Genomic DNA, 15,930 nt, shown 5'->3' with positions numbered 1-15,930 from the left:
GAACATATGTATATGTATAACTGATTCACTGTGTTATAAAGCAGAAACTAACACACCATTGTAAAGCAATTATACTCCAATAAAGATGTTAAAAAAAAATTCACTAGAATGACCCGCAAAACTCAGGAAAACATTTTACTTCCATTTATTGGGGTTTATTTTTAAAGAATACAGCTCAGGAACAGGCGGATGGAAGAGATCCACAGGCCGAGGAGGGCGAGAAGCCACTATGCCCTCTCCAGGCAGGCCTCCTTCCCTGCCCCTTGATGTATTCTCCAACCTGGAAGTTCCCCATCACTTAGGGGTTTAACAGAGGTTTCATTACTTCATTACCAGGGCATAATTGATTAAGTCATTGGCTACTGGTGATTGAACTCAATCTCCAGCCCCTCTCTCCTTCCCAGAAGTCCAGGGGTGAGGCTGAAAGTTCCAACCCTCTAAACAGGCTTGGTCATTCTGGCAAATAGCTCCCCCTCCTGAAGGCCCCCTACCCCCATCAGGTGTCATCACATTAGCATACAAAAGACACGCAGGAGGTTCCAAGGGTTTTAGGTGCACTGTGCCAGGAACCAGGCACAAAGACCAAATATTTATTTTTTATTATACCACAGCAACCCACTGAATTGATTTCATTACACACCGTGGTTCACAATCTGCCCCTTGTAAAACCTGAGCTACAGAGATGTTATTGAGAACGTGACTGATTCACTAGCTGATAAAGTCTACGAGGGTACAAGGGAGGAAATTCTCCCAGCCCTCGGTATTGGGAACAACTTCTTCTCAGCAAATGGTCTGCTTCCAGCTAATGGGTATGAAATGTGTTGCAGGTCACATTCCCTTCTTACTGCCTGCCGGAAAACTCAGAGACAAACATGGCCCACATGTAACAGCCGATATAAGACCTTGTAGCGTGTACTAGCCTTACTTCCAGCTAAATCTCTTTTAATCTTCTTCCTCCTGCCCCCATATCCTCACTCGTTCCTGTTTTAATCTTACATGCTGTACGAGGGTGTCAGGGTGCCTCAGATACATGTTAGAGTGAGGCAAGACAAACAATTATAACTCCTGGAGGGACAAGACCTTTGCCTACTATTTCTCTTGGAACCTGACATTGTCCTTTCCACACGGTGGAGGCTTTCAATTGCAGTTGATGAAAGAACAAAGGGCAGAGTAAAGACCCTCTCTAGAAGCAATGGTGTGTGAGTCGGGGATGGGCTGGGGGTTTGGGGTATGGGGGGGGGTGATTGGCTCTCAGCAACAGAATGGGTCCAGCTTAAATATGACAATTTAGGCCCTAAGACCTCCACCCAAATACCTGGAGAACCTCCAAATATGCCAACTCTTGATTTTCCCACCTCTATATATGGATCTGCCACTTCTTCGACTTGGCAACAATTTGAGATTTAGGATTTGCAACAAATCAATGACCTGCTCTTTGAACATGGACCTCTTCATGTGAGTCATGCATCACTCCGGAAAAAGTTGGTAGCCAGGTGGGGCTCTCAGGGTGGGTTTCCACAGTGCTGACCTTAGGGTGCAACACTGATTCAGAAATGAACCCTAGGGCTTCCCTGGTGGCGCAGTGGTTGAGAGTCCGCCTGCCGATGCAGGGGACACGGGTTCGTGCCCCGGTCCGGGAAGATCCCACATGCCGCGGAGCGGCTGGGCCCGTGAGCCATGGCCGCTGAGCCTGCGCGTCCGGAGCCTGTGCTCCACAACGGGAGAGGCCACAACAGTGAGAGGCCCGCATACCACAAAAAAAAAAAAAAAAGAAATGAACCCTAGAACGTGTGCAGTTCCTAGTACAGGTCATGATTTTTCACGGATTCACTGGTGGAGGGGGGCTTCTCCAATGAGGTGCCACCAGTTCAACATGGTGGGTGTGCCCAGTTCCCCTGTGCCCCAGCTGGGGGAAGAGCTGGCCCAAATCAGGGATGAAGACCAGAACCTCGGGCTCCTCAGTACTGGTGCTCTGCACCTGGGCTGCCTTTCTGGGTGAAAATGAATCCCTTCTAGGGGTCTTTTTGGAAGAACATGGGTTTTCTCAGCTTTCACTTGGGCGTGCTTCTACGCTGAAACCCCTGTGGTCTGATAACTGATGTTGCAGCCAAAAGAGGCCCTGAGACTGACCACGATGAGGCAGAAGGGTGTTTCAGCCCTTTCCTGCCCAGGGTCTCCCCACCCATGTTCTCCACGGCCTCCTTCTGGCCTGGACCACCAAGAAGAGCCCGACTCCCTTGGGTCTTTCTTAAAGAGCATACACATACTGCAAAAGTCAAGAATGAAAAGGTGGGACTTCCCTGGTGGTGCAGTGGTTAAGAATCCTGCCTGCCAATGCAGGGGACACAGGTTCTAGCCCTGGTCTGGGAAGATCCCACATGCCGTGGAGCAACTAAGCCCATGTGCCACAACTGCTGAGCCTGTGCTCTAGAGCCCATGAGCCACAACTGCTGAGCCTGCGTGCCACAACTACTGAAGCCCACACGCCTAGAGCCCATGCTCTGCAACAAGAAGCCCCTGCTCGCCGCAACTAGAGAAAGCCCGTGCACAGCAACGAAGACCCAATACAGCCAAAAATAAATAAATAAATTTATAAAAAAAAAAAAAAAAAAAAAATAAATTTATTTTTTAAAAAAAAAACCACTTTAAAAAAAGAATGAAAAGGTGTCCAACTTACTCTGAGTGATCAAGCCACCATATGTGACCAGGAAAAAGAAGGCCACAGTCAATGATTTCCTGAGGCCACTGACAACATCCAGGCATGTCCCTCAAGTTGGAGCCTCTGAGACCTTTTCCACCATAGACACCCCATGGGATGTATGGTTTCTTTGCCCCAAGTCCAAAATTTCTCTAACATCCCCATGTTTTGTCTTAAAGATGTACATGAATTTGCATTCTGACCCATGTATCTCCATTTATTTTAGTGTAATTTTTCTCCCAAGTCTTTTAGTAAAATTGTCCCTCCAGGAACAGGCTTGTTGACAGGCAACACAGGCTTGTACCAGCTTCACAATCCTTATTGGAGCAGTTTGGCCTTAATCTGTCTGACCCCAAATCGTGCTCTGCCAGGGATTCAGGAAAGCTAGAGCAAGTATTGCCCAGTGCCCTCATGTGGCCACCTGGCTAAGGCAGCAGATCAGCCGGTCTGGCAGGACACCTGCTTCCAGCCCATCTCTCAGTGTAGAAAGGCAGGCCTCAGAGTTGGTGCAGGCCCCCAAGGCTTTGACTCATACACCCCACTGCCCAGACACCAGCCCCTCTCAGAACTGATAGTGTGAGCAGTCATTAACCTCAAGTCACTCTCATATAGCCCAAATCACCCCAGGGCACCCCTGTCCCAGAACTTCATGACCCTCTGGTCCAGAAGTCGCAAACTGGAGGTCCATGGGACTTGCTCACTTGATTCTCAGGGTGTTATTTCTTCCCCCTTGAATTAGTTGCCAATATTTTAAAATTCAACTCTCAGAAGATAAAAAAGGGGACAAAAGTCAGATCTCTCTCTTCTCCTGAAAAATACAAAACAAAGCAAAACTGAAGATCTGGCAACCCTGGCCCTGCCGCACCATGGGCCACACTGTAGTTGCCCCCTCCAGAGAGCATATGCTCTGCTCTTTACTGCAGTCCCCACCACTCCCTATCGCATCACAGCACCAGTCCCAGCCCCCTTCACTCTTTTCCATGCGCACCTGGACCCGAGAAGGGAACCTGAAGCCCAAAGATATTAAATGACCCACCCTTGTTCAAAGGACCAGTTAGTTAAAATTGAACTATGCGGCAACTTGCTTTATATTTCACAGAGGCCATCTATTTTTGAGAAACATCATCACGTTTCTACCCCAGCTTTTCTCAAGGGAGGGAAGGGAGCTAGGAAAAGAGAGAGAATATTATCCTAGCTTAGCCTAAAAAAGCACATTTAAAATATCTGATATCTTCCTAATCAGACTCCAGGAAGCTCATGGACTCTTGGCCGATATGGATCAGAGAAGAAGGCCTTGAAGAGGTAGAAAACCAGGCTCCTCAGAGCACCCGCCCAGACTCAAAGCTCCCTTACCGATGCAGGTAAGGACCAGGATCCTCAAGTTCCTGCATTTGGGGGGACATTTTCCCAAACACCCACTCCCCATTCCAACTGCTCTGCCTTTATCAGGGAGCATGGTAGGACATTTAGGAACCTGAAAACAGACAGGATGGCAGGGCCCAGTTTATGACAGAACCTACCCTTGCTGGCAGGGACAATCACGTAATCGGCCACCCAGAGACACTCAAGGGCCAGAGCTGGGCTCGGCTACACGCCCTATTTGTTTTCGGGAAACTGCTGGTGCCGGTTAAGTCAGATTAATAAATACCTTTAGGGTTTCCTCTGACAACATTCCCCAGAGAGGGGCACTTTGAGCTTTTAGGTCACTGCAAGAATCATTAACAACCTCACCCCACCCCCACCCCGCCAGCTCAACAACTGCCTACCGGACAATGAGCCCCAGAGAGGCTGTTTGCCGGTGTCATTAACAGAGCAAGACAGACAAAACCGCCCTAGGCCCCGCCTTGGCAACGCCAAGTGCCCTGGCCAGAGGGGGCCTCCCTGACCACCCTCCGTCTCCAAGGCCGCATCACACTGCGTCAGCCTCTATCACATTTCTCTTTCATCGGTGCCCTAGAAAACATCACCTCCTGATGTGACTGGATTTGTTTGCTTGTGTATTTCGGTTTCCCTTATGAGAGATTAAGCATCAGGAAAGCAGGGCCTCATCTGAATTGCTTGCGGCCTTATCCCCTCACATCTCAGACACGGCCTGCTACTTAGTAGCTGCTCAGTAAATCCATTTGTTGCGTGAATGGACAGGCACAGGGTCAGGGCTGCCCACCTGCCCCCTCGGCCACACAGCTGGCCTGGCAAGGTGTCAACCAAAACCCAAGGCCACAAAACACACGAGGGGGACCACACCTGCAGCGTCCTCAGCACAGCAAGCTCAGCACACGTCAGGACTTCCCAAAATCGGGGGTTTGGACTTCCCTGGTGGCACAGTGCTTAAGAATCCATCTGCCATTGCAGGGGACATGGGTTTGATCCCTGGAGGATCCTACATGCCATGGAGCAACTAAGCCCACGTGCCACAACTACTGGGCCTGCGCTCTAGAGCCCGCGAGCCATAACTACTGAACCCATGCACCACAACTACCGAAGCCCACGCACCCTAGAGCCCGCCTGCTGCAACTACTAAGCCCACACGCCGCAACTACTGAGCCCACGTGCTGCAACTACTAAAGCCCACACGCATAAAGCCCGTGCTCCACTATGAGAGAAGCCACCGCAATGAGAAGCCCACGCACCACAATGAAGAGTAGCCCCGCTCGCCACAACTAGAGAAAGCCCGCGCACAGCAACGAAGACCCAACGCAGTCAAAAAAAAAACACAAACAAACAAAATCGGAGCCCTCTCTCGAGCTGCACTGGCCACTGAGGCCCGCTGTGCAGCAGACCTGACAACTCCCAGGTCCAGACTTCTCTGGGGACAGGGACACGGTCAGTTGTTTCAAAGGTGGAATGTTACCGTATTTTCCCCAGTCTGCTCCAGGAACAGCCTCCCTTCCACCCTGTTACAGAAGTAGCTGGAGAAGAGGGTCCCAGACACTTGGCCACCCCAGGACTTGCATCCTCTGCTTGTCCATGAGCAAAAAACCCAACACAGGCACAGCACTGTTATTCCTGACCCAGGGGCAGTGGGTTGCTTATATTATTCTTCTAGGCCTTTGCAGTATTTCACAATAAAAATGCATGAAAGTAATCCACGCACTTTGTTAAAAGAACATTCAAACACTGAAAGGATAAAGTGACAAGGAGTCACGTCTACCCACCCAACTCTGGTCTTGCTCCCAAGAGCCCACTCTACTACCAGCTTTTTTCTTCGCCCCTTTGGAAAAAGTCTATGCATACACAAAAGCATATGCACGTATTTTTTAAACACATACGCAGGGCATGCTGTCCTGCATCTTTCTTTTCCCCCATTTCATACCTCAGAGATCTTTCCTAACGAACAAATACAGACCGATTCAGAAATGAATTTACTCCTAGTTCATGGTGAGAAACCCTCCTCTTGTCTGTACTGAGTGCTCGGGTGAGCGGCCCATATCGAACAGCAGATCACACAATTCGTACATATATGTGACCACCAGTCTTGTGGCTCTTTTACCAATCCACCTGGTTTGGTGTATTTGTTTTTCCCAACAGCCTCCAATCAGCCTCGGGGCTCCCTAAGGCCTCCAACAGTGAAGCAGACCTACTGGGAACACCCATTATCCATAACCTGCCAGGTTTCCAGGTTCCAGGTCCCAGCAAACACTCCACATGTCTTTCTGAGGCTCCCGGAAGCATCTGTCTCACTTAGCCGGGCAGCAGACATACTGCCTGCCTCCATACCCAGTGCAGAAGGCAGCATGGGGCTGTCAAGAGTCACCCCTAGAACTCTGAAGAAGAAGTCTGAACTCTTTGTAAACAAGAGGAAGCTGCCACATCATCTTGCATTGCATTGAAGGGTGTGGGGAGGGCTTAGAGCTGCCTACAGGTAAGGCCTCTCTGAGTACTATGCTTGATAAGTAACTATGTTACCATCAGAGAATAATAATGAGTGCCCCAAGAGCCCAGAGCTGTACTGGGCCCCTCTCATTAAAGATGGACACTGCCAAGTGAAAGGCTCCTATTCCCTCCTTTCTGCCTTCCTTTTCTTTCTTTCTTTATTTTTTTTTTAACTTTTTATTTTTTCAAATCTAATTTTTTTAACTGAAGTATAGTTGATTTACAATGTTGTGTTGCCTTTCTTTTCTTTATACATTCAACAAATATTTAGCAAGTAGTGATTCTAGATCAGGCATAGTGCTACGCAGTAGAGAAAACAGGTCCCAAAGAAAGCAGGGAAAACAAACAGGAATCAGATAATTGGACTTCCCCCATCGCCCTTCTATCCTAAACACACAGACAGGCTGTGTAAAATACTTCTCTTTGACACAGCCAAGCTCTAGATGAGACAGGGCCCGCTCCAGGTGCCAGAAATGAGGAGGAGACTCAAAGCTAAAACCAAGAGCTGAGGGGAAGCTGGACAGGCCTGGGAGTTTAGGAAAATAGATGGACAGGCCTCAGGAGAGTCCGGGCTCCCAGCCAAGGTGGCAGAGCCAGCAGACACCTACTTCAGAAGGTTCTCCGCTCCCGTTCTCATCCGCACGGCTTTCAGGATCTGCTGGTTCAAGGCAGCCCTCTGATTCTGCAGTTTGCTCCGGCCAGTCTGTGCGAGGGGATTGCAACCCTGAGGGAAAACAAGAGATGCCCCTTCAGAGGTCAGCCACTCTAAAAATGATGACAAACGTCTAATACAACAGAAAATGTTTCAAAAACTCATTTTTTCTGAAAGTAAAAGTAATATATTTCCAACATGGAAAATATATAAAATATGAAAAATATAAAAAAACAAAAAAGTCAGTCCTAATAACACAACTCCAAAACAGCCACTGTGATTGGTTTCTTTCCTGCCCACCTATTTTACAATACATGCATACTGTTACTTTCCACATTGGTGGCTGTGTAGGGAGTTCCCCAGACCAGCCCCATGTCTGGAGTTTCACAGGACTCAGCATACAGTTGCACTCACGGCTAAGATTTATGACAGCAGTTTAGTAAAGACACATAGCTGGATCATAGGGAAAAAGAGGTAGAGTCTGGAGGAATCCATGTGCAGGCTTCCTTATGCTTTCTCTGTCCTATGAGGGGTCACACAAAGCACACTCTTCCCCCAGCAACAAAAATGCGGCAACATGCATGTAGTGTCACTGCCCAGGCTGGCCCATTAGAAAATCAAATTCACGGTTTTTATAATAAGGGGCTGATCACAAAGGCACTTTCTGCCTAGCACATACCAAAAGTCCAGGCTGCCGAAAGGAAAGCGGGTGTTCATTGTAAACCACATGGTTTTCGCCATTAGTTTAGACACAGCCAGCCAACTTCATCACTTAGGGGATGAAAGGAACACTCCAAGAGCCAGGCTCCCAGAGACCAGGCAGGGGCCAACCTTGCAAGCAGGTCTTCCTAAGGAAAGCAGCCTCAGGTCTGCCATGTTAACCCTTTGCTGCACAGTGGCACACATAGGCTATCATGTTCTCACTTAATACTCTATCAAGAAAATTTCCTTTGTTATGAAGTGCTCCTCAAAACCATGATTTTAATAATTGCAGAATGTTGCCTTTTTTTAGGATTTACCATTTCCTTATATTCGGACAGTTAGATTGTTTCCAAGTATCTGCTATTATCTGTAATTATTTGATGCATATTTGTAAACACGAATCTTTGTAAACCTCAAGTTTTTCCTTTAAGGTACATTTCTAGGACTGAGTTACAGGGCGTCTAACCTCTTTAAGCCCCCTCCTTTCCCTAAGCACCAGCCCAATTATCCTCCAGCAAAGAAAGGTACTCTCTATTTCCTGTCCCTTCTCCCCAATAGCATTAGGCAACCATGAATCTATTAATAATTTCTGTCTGTATAGACTTGCTTATTCTGGACATTTCACTTAAGTGGAATCATACAGAATACAGTCTTTTGTGATGGGCTCCTTTCACTCAGCATAATGTTTTCAAGGTTCTTCCGTGGTGTAACACATATCAGTACTTCACTCCTTTTTGTCCCTAACACTCCAATCAATATGAACACTTATTTATCCATTCATCAGTTGATGGACATTTGAGGGTGTTTTCACTTTTTGGCTCTTATGAATAGGGCTGCTTATTTGTGTGTAAGTTGTTATGTGGATGTATGTTTTCCTTTCTTCTCTTGGCTATAGATGTAGGAGTGGAACTACTGTGTCATATGGTTAATTCTATGTTTAACCATTTGAGGTCAAACTATTTCCCAAAGCGGCTATAATATTTTACATTCCCACCAACAGTAGACGAGGGTTCCACTTTACCCCTATCCTCATCAATACTTGTTATTGTCTTTATTAGAGCCAACCTAGGATGTGTGGTATTTCCCTGTGGTTTTGATTTGCATTTCCCTGATAGTTAATGATGTTAAACATCTTTTCTTGTGCTTATTGGCCATTTATGTATCTTTGGAGAAAGATCAATTCAGATTCCTTGCCCAATTTTTTTTTTTTTTTTTTTTTTTTTTTGCCACATCACAGGGCACGCGAGATCTTACTTCCCCAACCAGGGATCGAACCCTCGCCCCTGCAGTGGAAGCGCAGAGTCTTAACCACTGAACCGCCAGGGAATTCCCTCCTTGCCCATTTTTAAACTGGGTTATTTTTTACTGTTGAGTTGAAAGTATTATTTTCAATCTTTGCCAAATTGATATGCAAAAAACAGGTATCCCATGCTCCCAATTTGCAAGGATTATTAGTGAAGATAAACATTTTTTTCATATATTATTGATCACTTGAATTGCTTTTTCAGTGAATTGTCTGTGTTCTCTGTCCATTATTTCCTGGGGTATTTAGATTACAATCAATGTTTCATTGTGAAAAGTTTAAGATCAGAAAAAGAGTTTCCTTTTTTTTTTTTTTGTAAGCTTTGCGGCTTGCGGGATCTTATTCCCCACCAGGGACCGAACCTGGGCCACCACAGCAAAAGCGCCAAGTCCTAACCACTGGACCGCCAGGGAATTCCCATCCTTTTTTTTTTTCTTCCTTCCAACTGTGTTAGTCTCTTTTTATTCTTTTGGTAATTTCTTCCAGAGTTAACTACTTCCATTTGTAGGTGATGAAATGTGTAAGAAATCCACTTCAAATGTTGGCACTGCTATGAGCATGGTCTTTCCCTTTACTTCAGCTGAATTACTGTTGATTCTTGTTTATATTCCAAGTCCCGGCAGTGGTTTTCACTGTGGAAGTTATCTGAAGATGGTCTTATGCTTTCTAGTAGTGGTCTACAACCAGGTACTAGCTTCTCCAGGAAGGCTACACAGGATGGATTTAGATATTACATATTAAACTAAGAGGCATTCTCTCAATTGAGTTTAAACGCGTTTTATTTTTAGACAACCTACAGGCCATGTTTTTTTTTTCTCAAAAATAGTGCCTCCGCTCCAAACAAATCAACATCAAAACGAAGAGCTCAAGATGACATCAGTCCCATTTGTCTAAGTCCTGGTGTTGTGTGGATAAAAAGCAGCAGCCAGCTAGTTATGACGAGCAGGTAATAGATCCAAACAGCCAAATTTGTTGACATTTTTCCATTTCTAGACCATCCTTAAAGAAAATCATATATGGGGTCACACCATCCTCAGGGTAGTCCAGCAGAGCAGCCATGCTATCTGGATTCATGTTTTCACCAATAAAGAACTGATAGTTTTTGAAATTAGCACGGATATGCTTGATTTGTTCTGCAGTCCCTGTCATAAAAGGTTTTACTCTTTTTGATCTCTGTTCTTCAAGCTTCCCTTTGATTAACTTCATGTAATCTTTGATGTACTTCTTGTACGTTTCTTTTGTGAAGCTGGTTTCCTGCAAGTGATGGTTCATGACTTCTTGTAGGCTTCTTTTGTGAAGCTGGTTTCCTGCAAGTGATGGTTCATGACAATAACCACACCAGTGATTACTGTGCAGTCGGTACCTTCGCCCTCGGGGCCTTCAGCGGAGGCATTTCCACCAATGAGTGAGTCACCAATGTTACCCTCTGTCCTACTGACCATATTCCCCTCCACCTCCAGACACAGCCCGTCCGCGACCTCCCGGATCTTGTAGATGTCAGAGAACATCTCATCATGGCTGATGAGGTCCCGGTAGATGATCATGATGGAGGGAGACATCGGTGGCACTAGCTTAGTAGAAGCCCGGAGCTCAGAGCGAGCGTGGTGCAGCCAGAGCGGTGCTCGGGGGGAACGGGAAGCAGGCGGAAAAGCTTTTTTTTTTTTTTTTTTTAATTAAAGTAGAATTGATTTACAATATTGTGTTAGTTTCAGGTGTACAGCAAAGTGATTCAAAAAATTTCCTTTTAACCTAATAGGGTTTTTCCCACCCCAGCAGGTAGAAGCCCAGGGATCTGAGGGAACGCTCCATTCCTTTCTGAAGCTTATCTTTCGGTTCCGCCCACTGACGGGCTTGTAATCACACCCTGGGAGTGGCTGGTGGGCAGTATTTGGTGAGGGGACTGCCCTTTCTCTCTGCGTCACTGCCTTGGTCACTGCCATCACATCGGTGGCACTAGCTTAGTAGGAGCCCGGAGCTCAGAGCGAGCGTGGTGCAGCCAGAGCGGCGCTCGGGGGGGAACGGGAAGCAGGTGGAAAAGCTTTTTTTTTTTTTTTTTTTAATTAAAGTAGAATTGATTTACAATATTGTGTTAGTTTCAGGTGTACAGCAAAGTGATTCAAAAAATTTCCTTTTAACCTAATAGGGTTTTTCCCACCCCAGCAGGTAGAAGCCCAGGGATCTGAGGGAACGCTCCATTCCTTTCTGAAGCTTATCTTTCGGTTCCGCCCACTGACGGGCTTGTAATCACACCCTGGGAGTGGCTGGTGGGCAGTATTTGGTGAGGGGACTGCCCTTTCTCTCTGCGTCACTGCCTTGGTCACTGCCATCACAGCTCTGCACATACCTAGCCTCCCACACCTCTGCCCAGGCCACATCCATGGCCTTGACCCCAAGGAAAAAGAAATGGGTTCTCTGCAGCCCCAACTTTCTCAGGGATTCCTATATCAGTGGCCTTTAGACTACAGGGTTAGAAATAAGTTACATCTCTCCTTCCACAGAGATTTTCCACTCTCCCATCCTAGCAGGTGGCCACCCACCTGTCCCCCATGCAGCCAACCAAATTCAAATTACACAGATATTCAGAGTCTGAGTTGGACTAGTCTTAAAATTCACATCTTTCAAACCATTAAATGATCCCTGATTTAAAATAAAAATCAGAAAACTAATTCTCTCTTTTCAGATCTAAGATTAAAATGTCTTTAATATTAAGATAACTTAATAGTAAAGGGCTAAAATAATTGCCAGTCTCTTTCCTTTCCACGTCCTAAAATTACTAGGAAGGGATGGCTCAATCTGACTTAAAATTACATGGTTCACCAAGGCTGTGTTCTATTTTACAGAGAAGCCTTACTAACTAATTCCTTTACATACATTCCCAGAGCTAAGATTAAGCAGCCATTCCAGCTCACGGATAAGAACTTTTTCCTGCTCCCATACTTCACCCAACTTCTGGCTGGCCTGGAATCACTACACCCTAACCAGCCCACAGATGTAGGGTCAAGTTTCCAGATAAGACATAGGAATGCTTAGGATTAGATTTGACTGAGTAATTGGACCCCAAACTACATTACTTCTTACTGACAGGTAGGAATGCCAGACCTGTTGGAAACACCAGAAACGCCCGCAGGGCTGTTTGGAAACTTCCCAGAGCCCTGAGAGGTGAATCTGGGCGAGACTGTCCAAAAGACCCCCTGGCATCACCAGAGGCTGCTAGCTGTCCACTGGCCCCCGCCAGGGGTTCTCTGCTAGTGGGGACCTACAGTCCTCAGCCATACCTTAGTTCTTAATTGGTTCACAACAGGATGTAGAGCTGCTCCAAACCGAACTGAGGGTTTGTGCCCAGGACCGAGGCAGCACCTGTCACGCCTGCCTGGCCTGGGAAGTGGGGAGGGATTGGGGGGAACAAATGAACTGTCCTTACCTCTAGGGTCACCGTCCACAAGTCTTACAGTGAAGCTGAGAGTCTGTCCACTACACAGAGTCTGTCAGTTACCTGACCAGCCTAAGGTTTGGGCATTGGCGTCAGTCTCGATACGTGGAAGGATGGTCCGACTGCCAACACCCAAGAAAAGCAAGTACTGAGTAAAGCTCAGCTTCCTCACTAGCTTAGTGGGGTCTCCCACGTTGTCAGTCAGCCCACGTGGACTCTGGTATGGCATCTCGGACCCCACAATTCTGAGGCTTGGAGGGTAAGTGAGCTACTCAAGATGCTAGAGGCAGTAAGGGTTGGAGGGGGACTTAAGCCCACGTCCTTCCTGCCACTCCGAGATGAACCTGAGCAGCAGGAATGTGTGGGAACGCGGGGACAGCTCGCCCGCCAACCCCCAGACACCCCTTACGTGCTTCCTGGCTGAGGGCTGCCCAGCTCAGTGCATATCTTTTGGCCACAGTGACCCACGTCCCACTCTCCCACCTCGCAGCCCATAGCGGTCAGGGCTTGTAAATCCATGCTCCCACACCTCCTTTCCAGGGGGAAGGACATCTGATTCATGCCTGGCTAGCTGGAAAACCAAAGGCCCCAGCCCTGAGTTTGATTCAGGCTGAGCACCTGACATAGGACAACAGAGCCCATCAGGAGGGGTCTTCATTTTTCCCCATCAGCCTTGAACCTAGGAGGATGTGAGACTGGGCAGCTGCAGCCATGCTACCACTGTGGGGGGAGTGTCTCCCCGCAAATGAAGCCAACCTACGGGGAGCAGAGCTGAGAAACTGAGTTTTGGTGGCAGCATTTGAGCCCTAGATCAAGCCAGGCCTGAAGCCATTCCTCTGGGCTTCTCAGTTACAGGAGCCAAATGCATTCCCTTTCTTGCCTAAGCCATTTTTAAAAAACTGAGGTATAATTTATGCATAACGAAATACATAGCTTTTTAAATACATAGTTCAATGAGTTTGGATAAATGTGTATACCTATGTAACCACTATTCCAATCAGAATATAGACCATTCTCATTACCCCGCAAGGCAACCAAGACTCTAATTTCTATCACTGTAGACTTTTGCCTGTTCTACAATGTCATATAAATGGAATCACAGGGCATGTATGCTTTTGTGTCTGGCTTATTTTGCTCAGTAGTAGGCTTTGAGATTCATCCATGTTGCTGTACTTATCAGTGGTTTGCTCCTTTAAATTGCTGAGTAGAATTCCATTGTAGGAATGTACCATGGTGTGTTTATCTGCCTAAACCATTGGGGATTCGATCTTCTGGTAACCACAACTAAGAAAGTCCTAAGTAGAATAAGTTCACCCAGAGTGAAAACTCTATTTGTTAATATACACGTACATGCCTTTAGGGTATAGTTAAGTTGTTCAGCTGGGAAACAAGTATTTAAGAGCAGCACCTAGGCAAAAACTGGAGTCAGTGGATTTGGAAGAAAGGAAAGGCTACTTGACCTACAACATGCAGAGACTGACAGTGAAAAGGCAGATAGGCCAGGCCACTGGGAAGGCAGACACAGGGTAGGGAGCAGTCTTTCCTCCCCAGCGGGGGCGGGGGGGGGGGCCCTGCTCTACGCAGTGCCTGGCGCCTGGCTCCCCTCCACCCCAAGAACCAGTGAGGGCCTTTCTTCCACACAGCCAAAGTTAAAGCCCACACATGTAGATGTGTCTCCAGCAAATTGAGGGCACAGTGTGAACTTGGAGTCTCTAGGTCAGGAGTAAGACTGAGTGAGGGTGACCATGCAGGGTCCCCTGGCTAGTGACCCTCACGCAGGGCATGGAAGAGTGGGGTGCTTTTTGCTGCCTCTCCAGCACGAAGATATTTTCTCTGCCTTCCTTCCTAGTCATGCAACCCCTCACTCAAGCACCAAGCTCTGGAAAACAGAATTGTTTGTTTATGAGTTAGCCAGAAGCTGTCAACCAGAAAGCACAGAAATAGCATGCAATACCCTGCAATACACAAAAATACATCTAATTGAACTTTTCACCATGCTGGAGATTCAGGGCAGTTTGGATGAACAGAATCTACCTTTTCCGTGTCCATAAAAATTAAAACATGAATTTGGCACCTGTAAAGAGGTCTCCTGCCCTTCCAGGATCTCTGCCAGGTGCCTCCCTCTGGCGCCCCATCCAGTCACATGGGGGTTGGGGCCACAATATGAACCGGCTCCCTTCACTCACTTCTACAAATCTTTACAGACACCTACCGTGTGTGTACAAAGTGTGTGCCACTCTACAAAGATTTACAATCACCAAAATTTCTAAGAGACAAATGTATTTTCAGACCCAACTGATGACCTGTTTATTTCAACTGGTAGGATGTACTCACCACTAGTGTACAGTCCTTGGTGGGGGGGGAGATGGTATGCGTGTGTGATTTTGTACACTTCTGTTATTACCCTTTTTCACAACAATTTATGTTACTTTTCTAATACAATAATATTGGAGAAAAAGAAACTACTTCTGAAGTTGTAGTTTTGGATCACCTGCCTTTTTCTCCTCTTAGAATCCAATCGAAACAGGATTTTCTAAGGCATATGGCCCTAGCGAACTCCGTGGGTCTGACTAGCAAGGCCAGAAGGACCTGCATCCCTCCCTGTTTCTGGCTCTACGGGCGGGAGACCTTGCCCCCAGCTGGCACCCCTTGCTGCCAGCTCAGCCAGACACTCAGTCTGGCTGAGCTGCACCTGCGGTTCCGCTGTCCTCTGTGGCCACCTCCAATACAGCCTTTGTGTCACAAGACTCTAGTACCTGAGCCAAAGGAGGAAGTGGTGATCAGGCTAAAGCCAATGCCCTGTATCATCAGGTGGTGTCTTGGAATCCGTCCAAATAGCCCCAGGAAGCAAGGGACATTTACAGTGTTATAGCTCATCAAGCTGACTCTCCTCTGAATCACCTGAAAATTCTGTTTCTGCCAGGGGACCCCCTCCTGGCCAGGATCCCGCAATGTGAGGAGGAGTTTGTCCACCACGCCCTCTGGGCTGCTGGTATGCACCAGCGCAGCTGGACAGACCCTCACCAAGGCCATGATCAGCCTGGATCCAGCCTGGCCTGTAGGGTCTGGCTCAGACCATGGTGGGGTAGGGGGTGGGGAAGAGGCAGCAGCACAAACTTTTACACCCTTCCTCCTCCCTCCCCCACCCCCACCTGAAGAAACATCATCACTACCCAATAAAAATGGGGGCAGGGACTTCCCTGGTGGCTCAGTGCTTAAGAATCCGCCTGCCGATGCAGGGGACACGGGTTCGAGCCCTGCTCCGGGAAGAT

The 15,930-nt window shown here is 47.3% G+C and overlaps 2 protein-coding genes across 2 annotated transcripts in view; both read right to left on the bottom strand.

The window, feature by feature from the left end:
• The window catches only part of RHPN2 (rhophilin Rho GTPase binding protein 2), a 60,582-nt gene that overhangs the window by 39,662 nt on the left and 4,990 nt on the right, over positions 1-15,930 (bottom strand). Inside the window, exon 2 of the mRNA XM_007101654.4 lies at positions 7,180-7,295. Within this exon, the coding sequence (XP_007101716.2) occupies positions 7,180-7,295 (116 nt within the window). The remainder of the gene's footprint in view (positions 1-7,179; positions 7,296-15,930) is intronic.
• On the bottom strand, positions 9,734-10,772 carry LOC129391425 (translationally-controlled tumor protein-like). The gene is made up of 2 exons (XM_055079026.1): positions 10,514-10,772; positions 9,734-10,460 (listed from the first exon to the last, which is right to left on the bottom strand). Exons 1-2 carry the CDS (start codon positions 10,770-10,772, stop codon positions 10,162-10,164), a joined length of 558 nt encoding a protein of 185 aa, XP_054935001.1. The 3' UTR covers positions 9,734-10,161.

Source organism: Physeter macrocephalus, chromosome 17 (assembly GCF_002837175.3).
Source record: "Physeter macrocephalus isolate SW-GA chromosome 17, ASM283717v5, whole genome shotgun sequence".
NCBI classification, from domain to species: domain Eukaryota; kingdom Metazoa; phylum Chordata; class Mammalia; order Artiodactyla; family Physeteridae; genus Physeter; species Physeter macrocephalus.
The sequence above is the reverse complement of the archived record's forward strand: the minus strand, read 5'-3'. Positions and strand labels throughout refer to the sequence as shown.

What these genes read in the sequence shown, in the direction of transcription:
- LOC129391425 (XM_055079026.1), bottom strand. Translation starts at nt 10,772, where the DNA reads ATGATCATCTACCGGGACCTCATCAGCCATGATGAGATGTTCTCTGAC. An exon ending in AACCAGCTTCACAAAAGAAG is followed by an intron (nt 10,461 to 10,513) that starts CCTACAAGAAGT and finishes TCACAAAAGAAA; the next exon opens with CGTACAAGAAGTACATCAAA.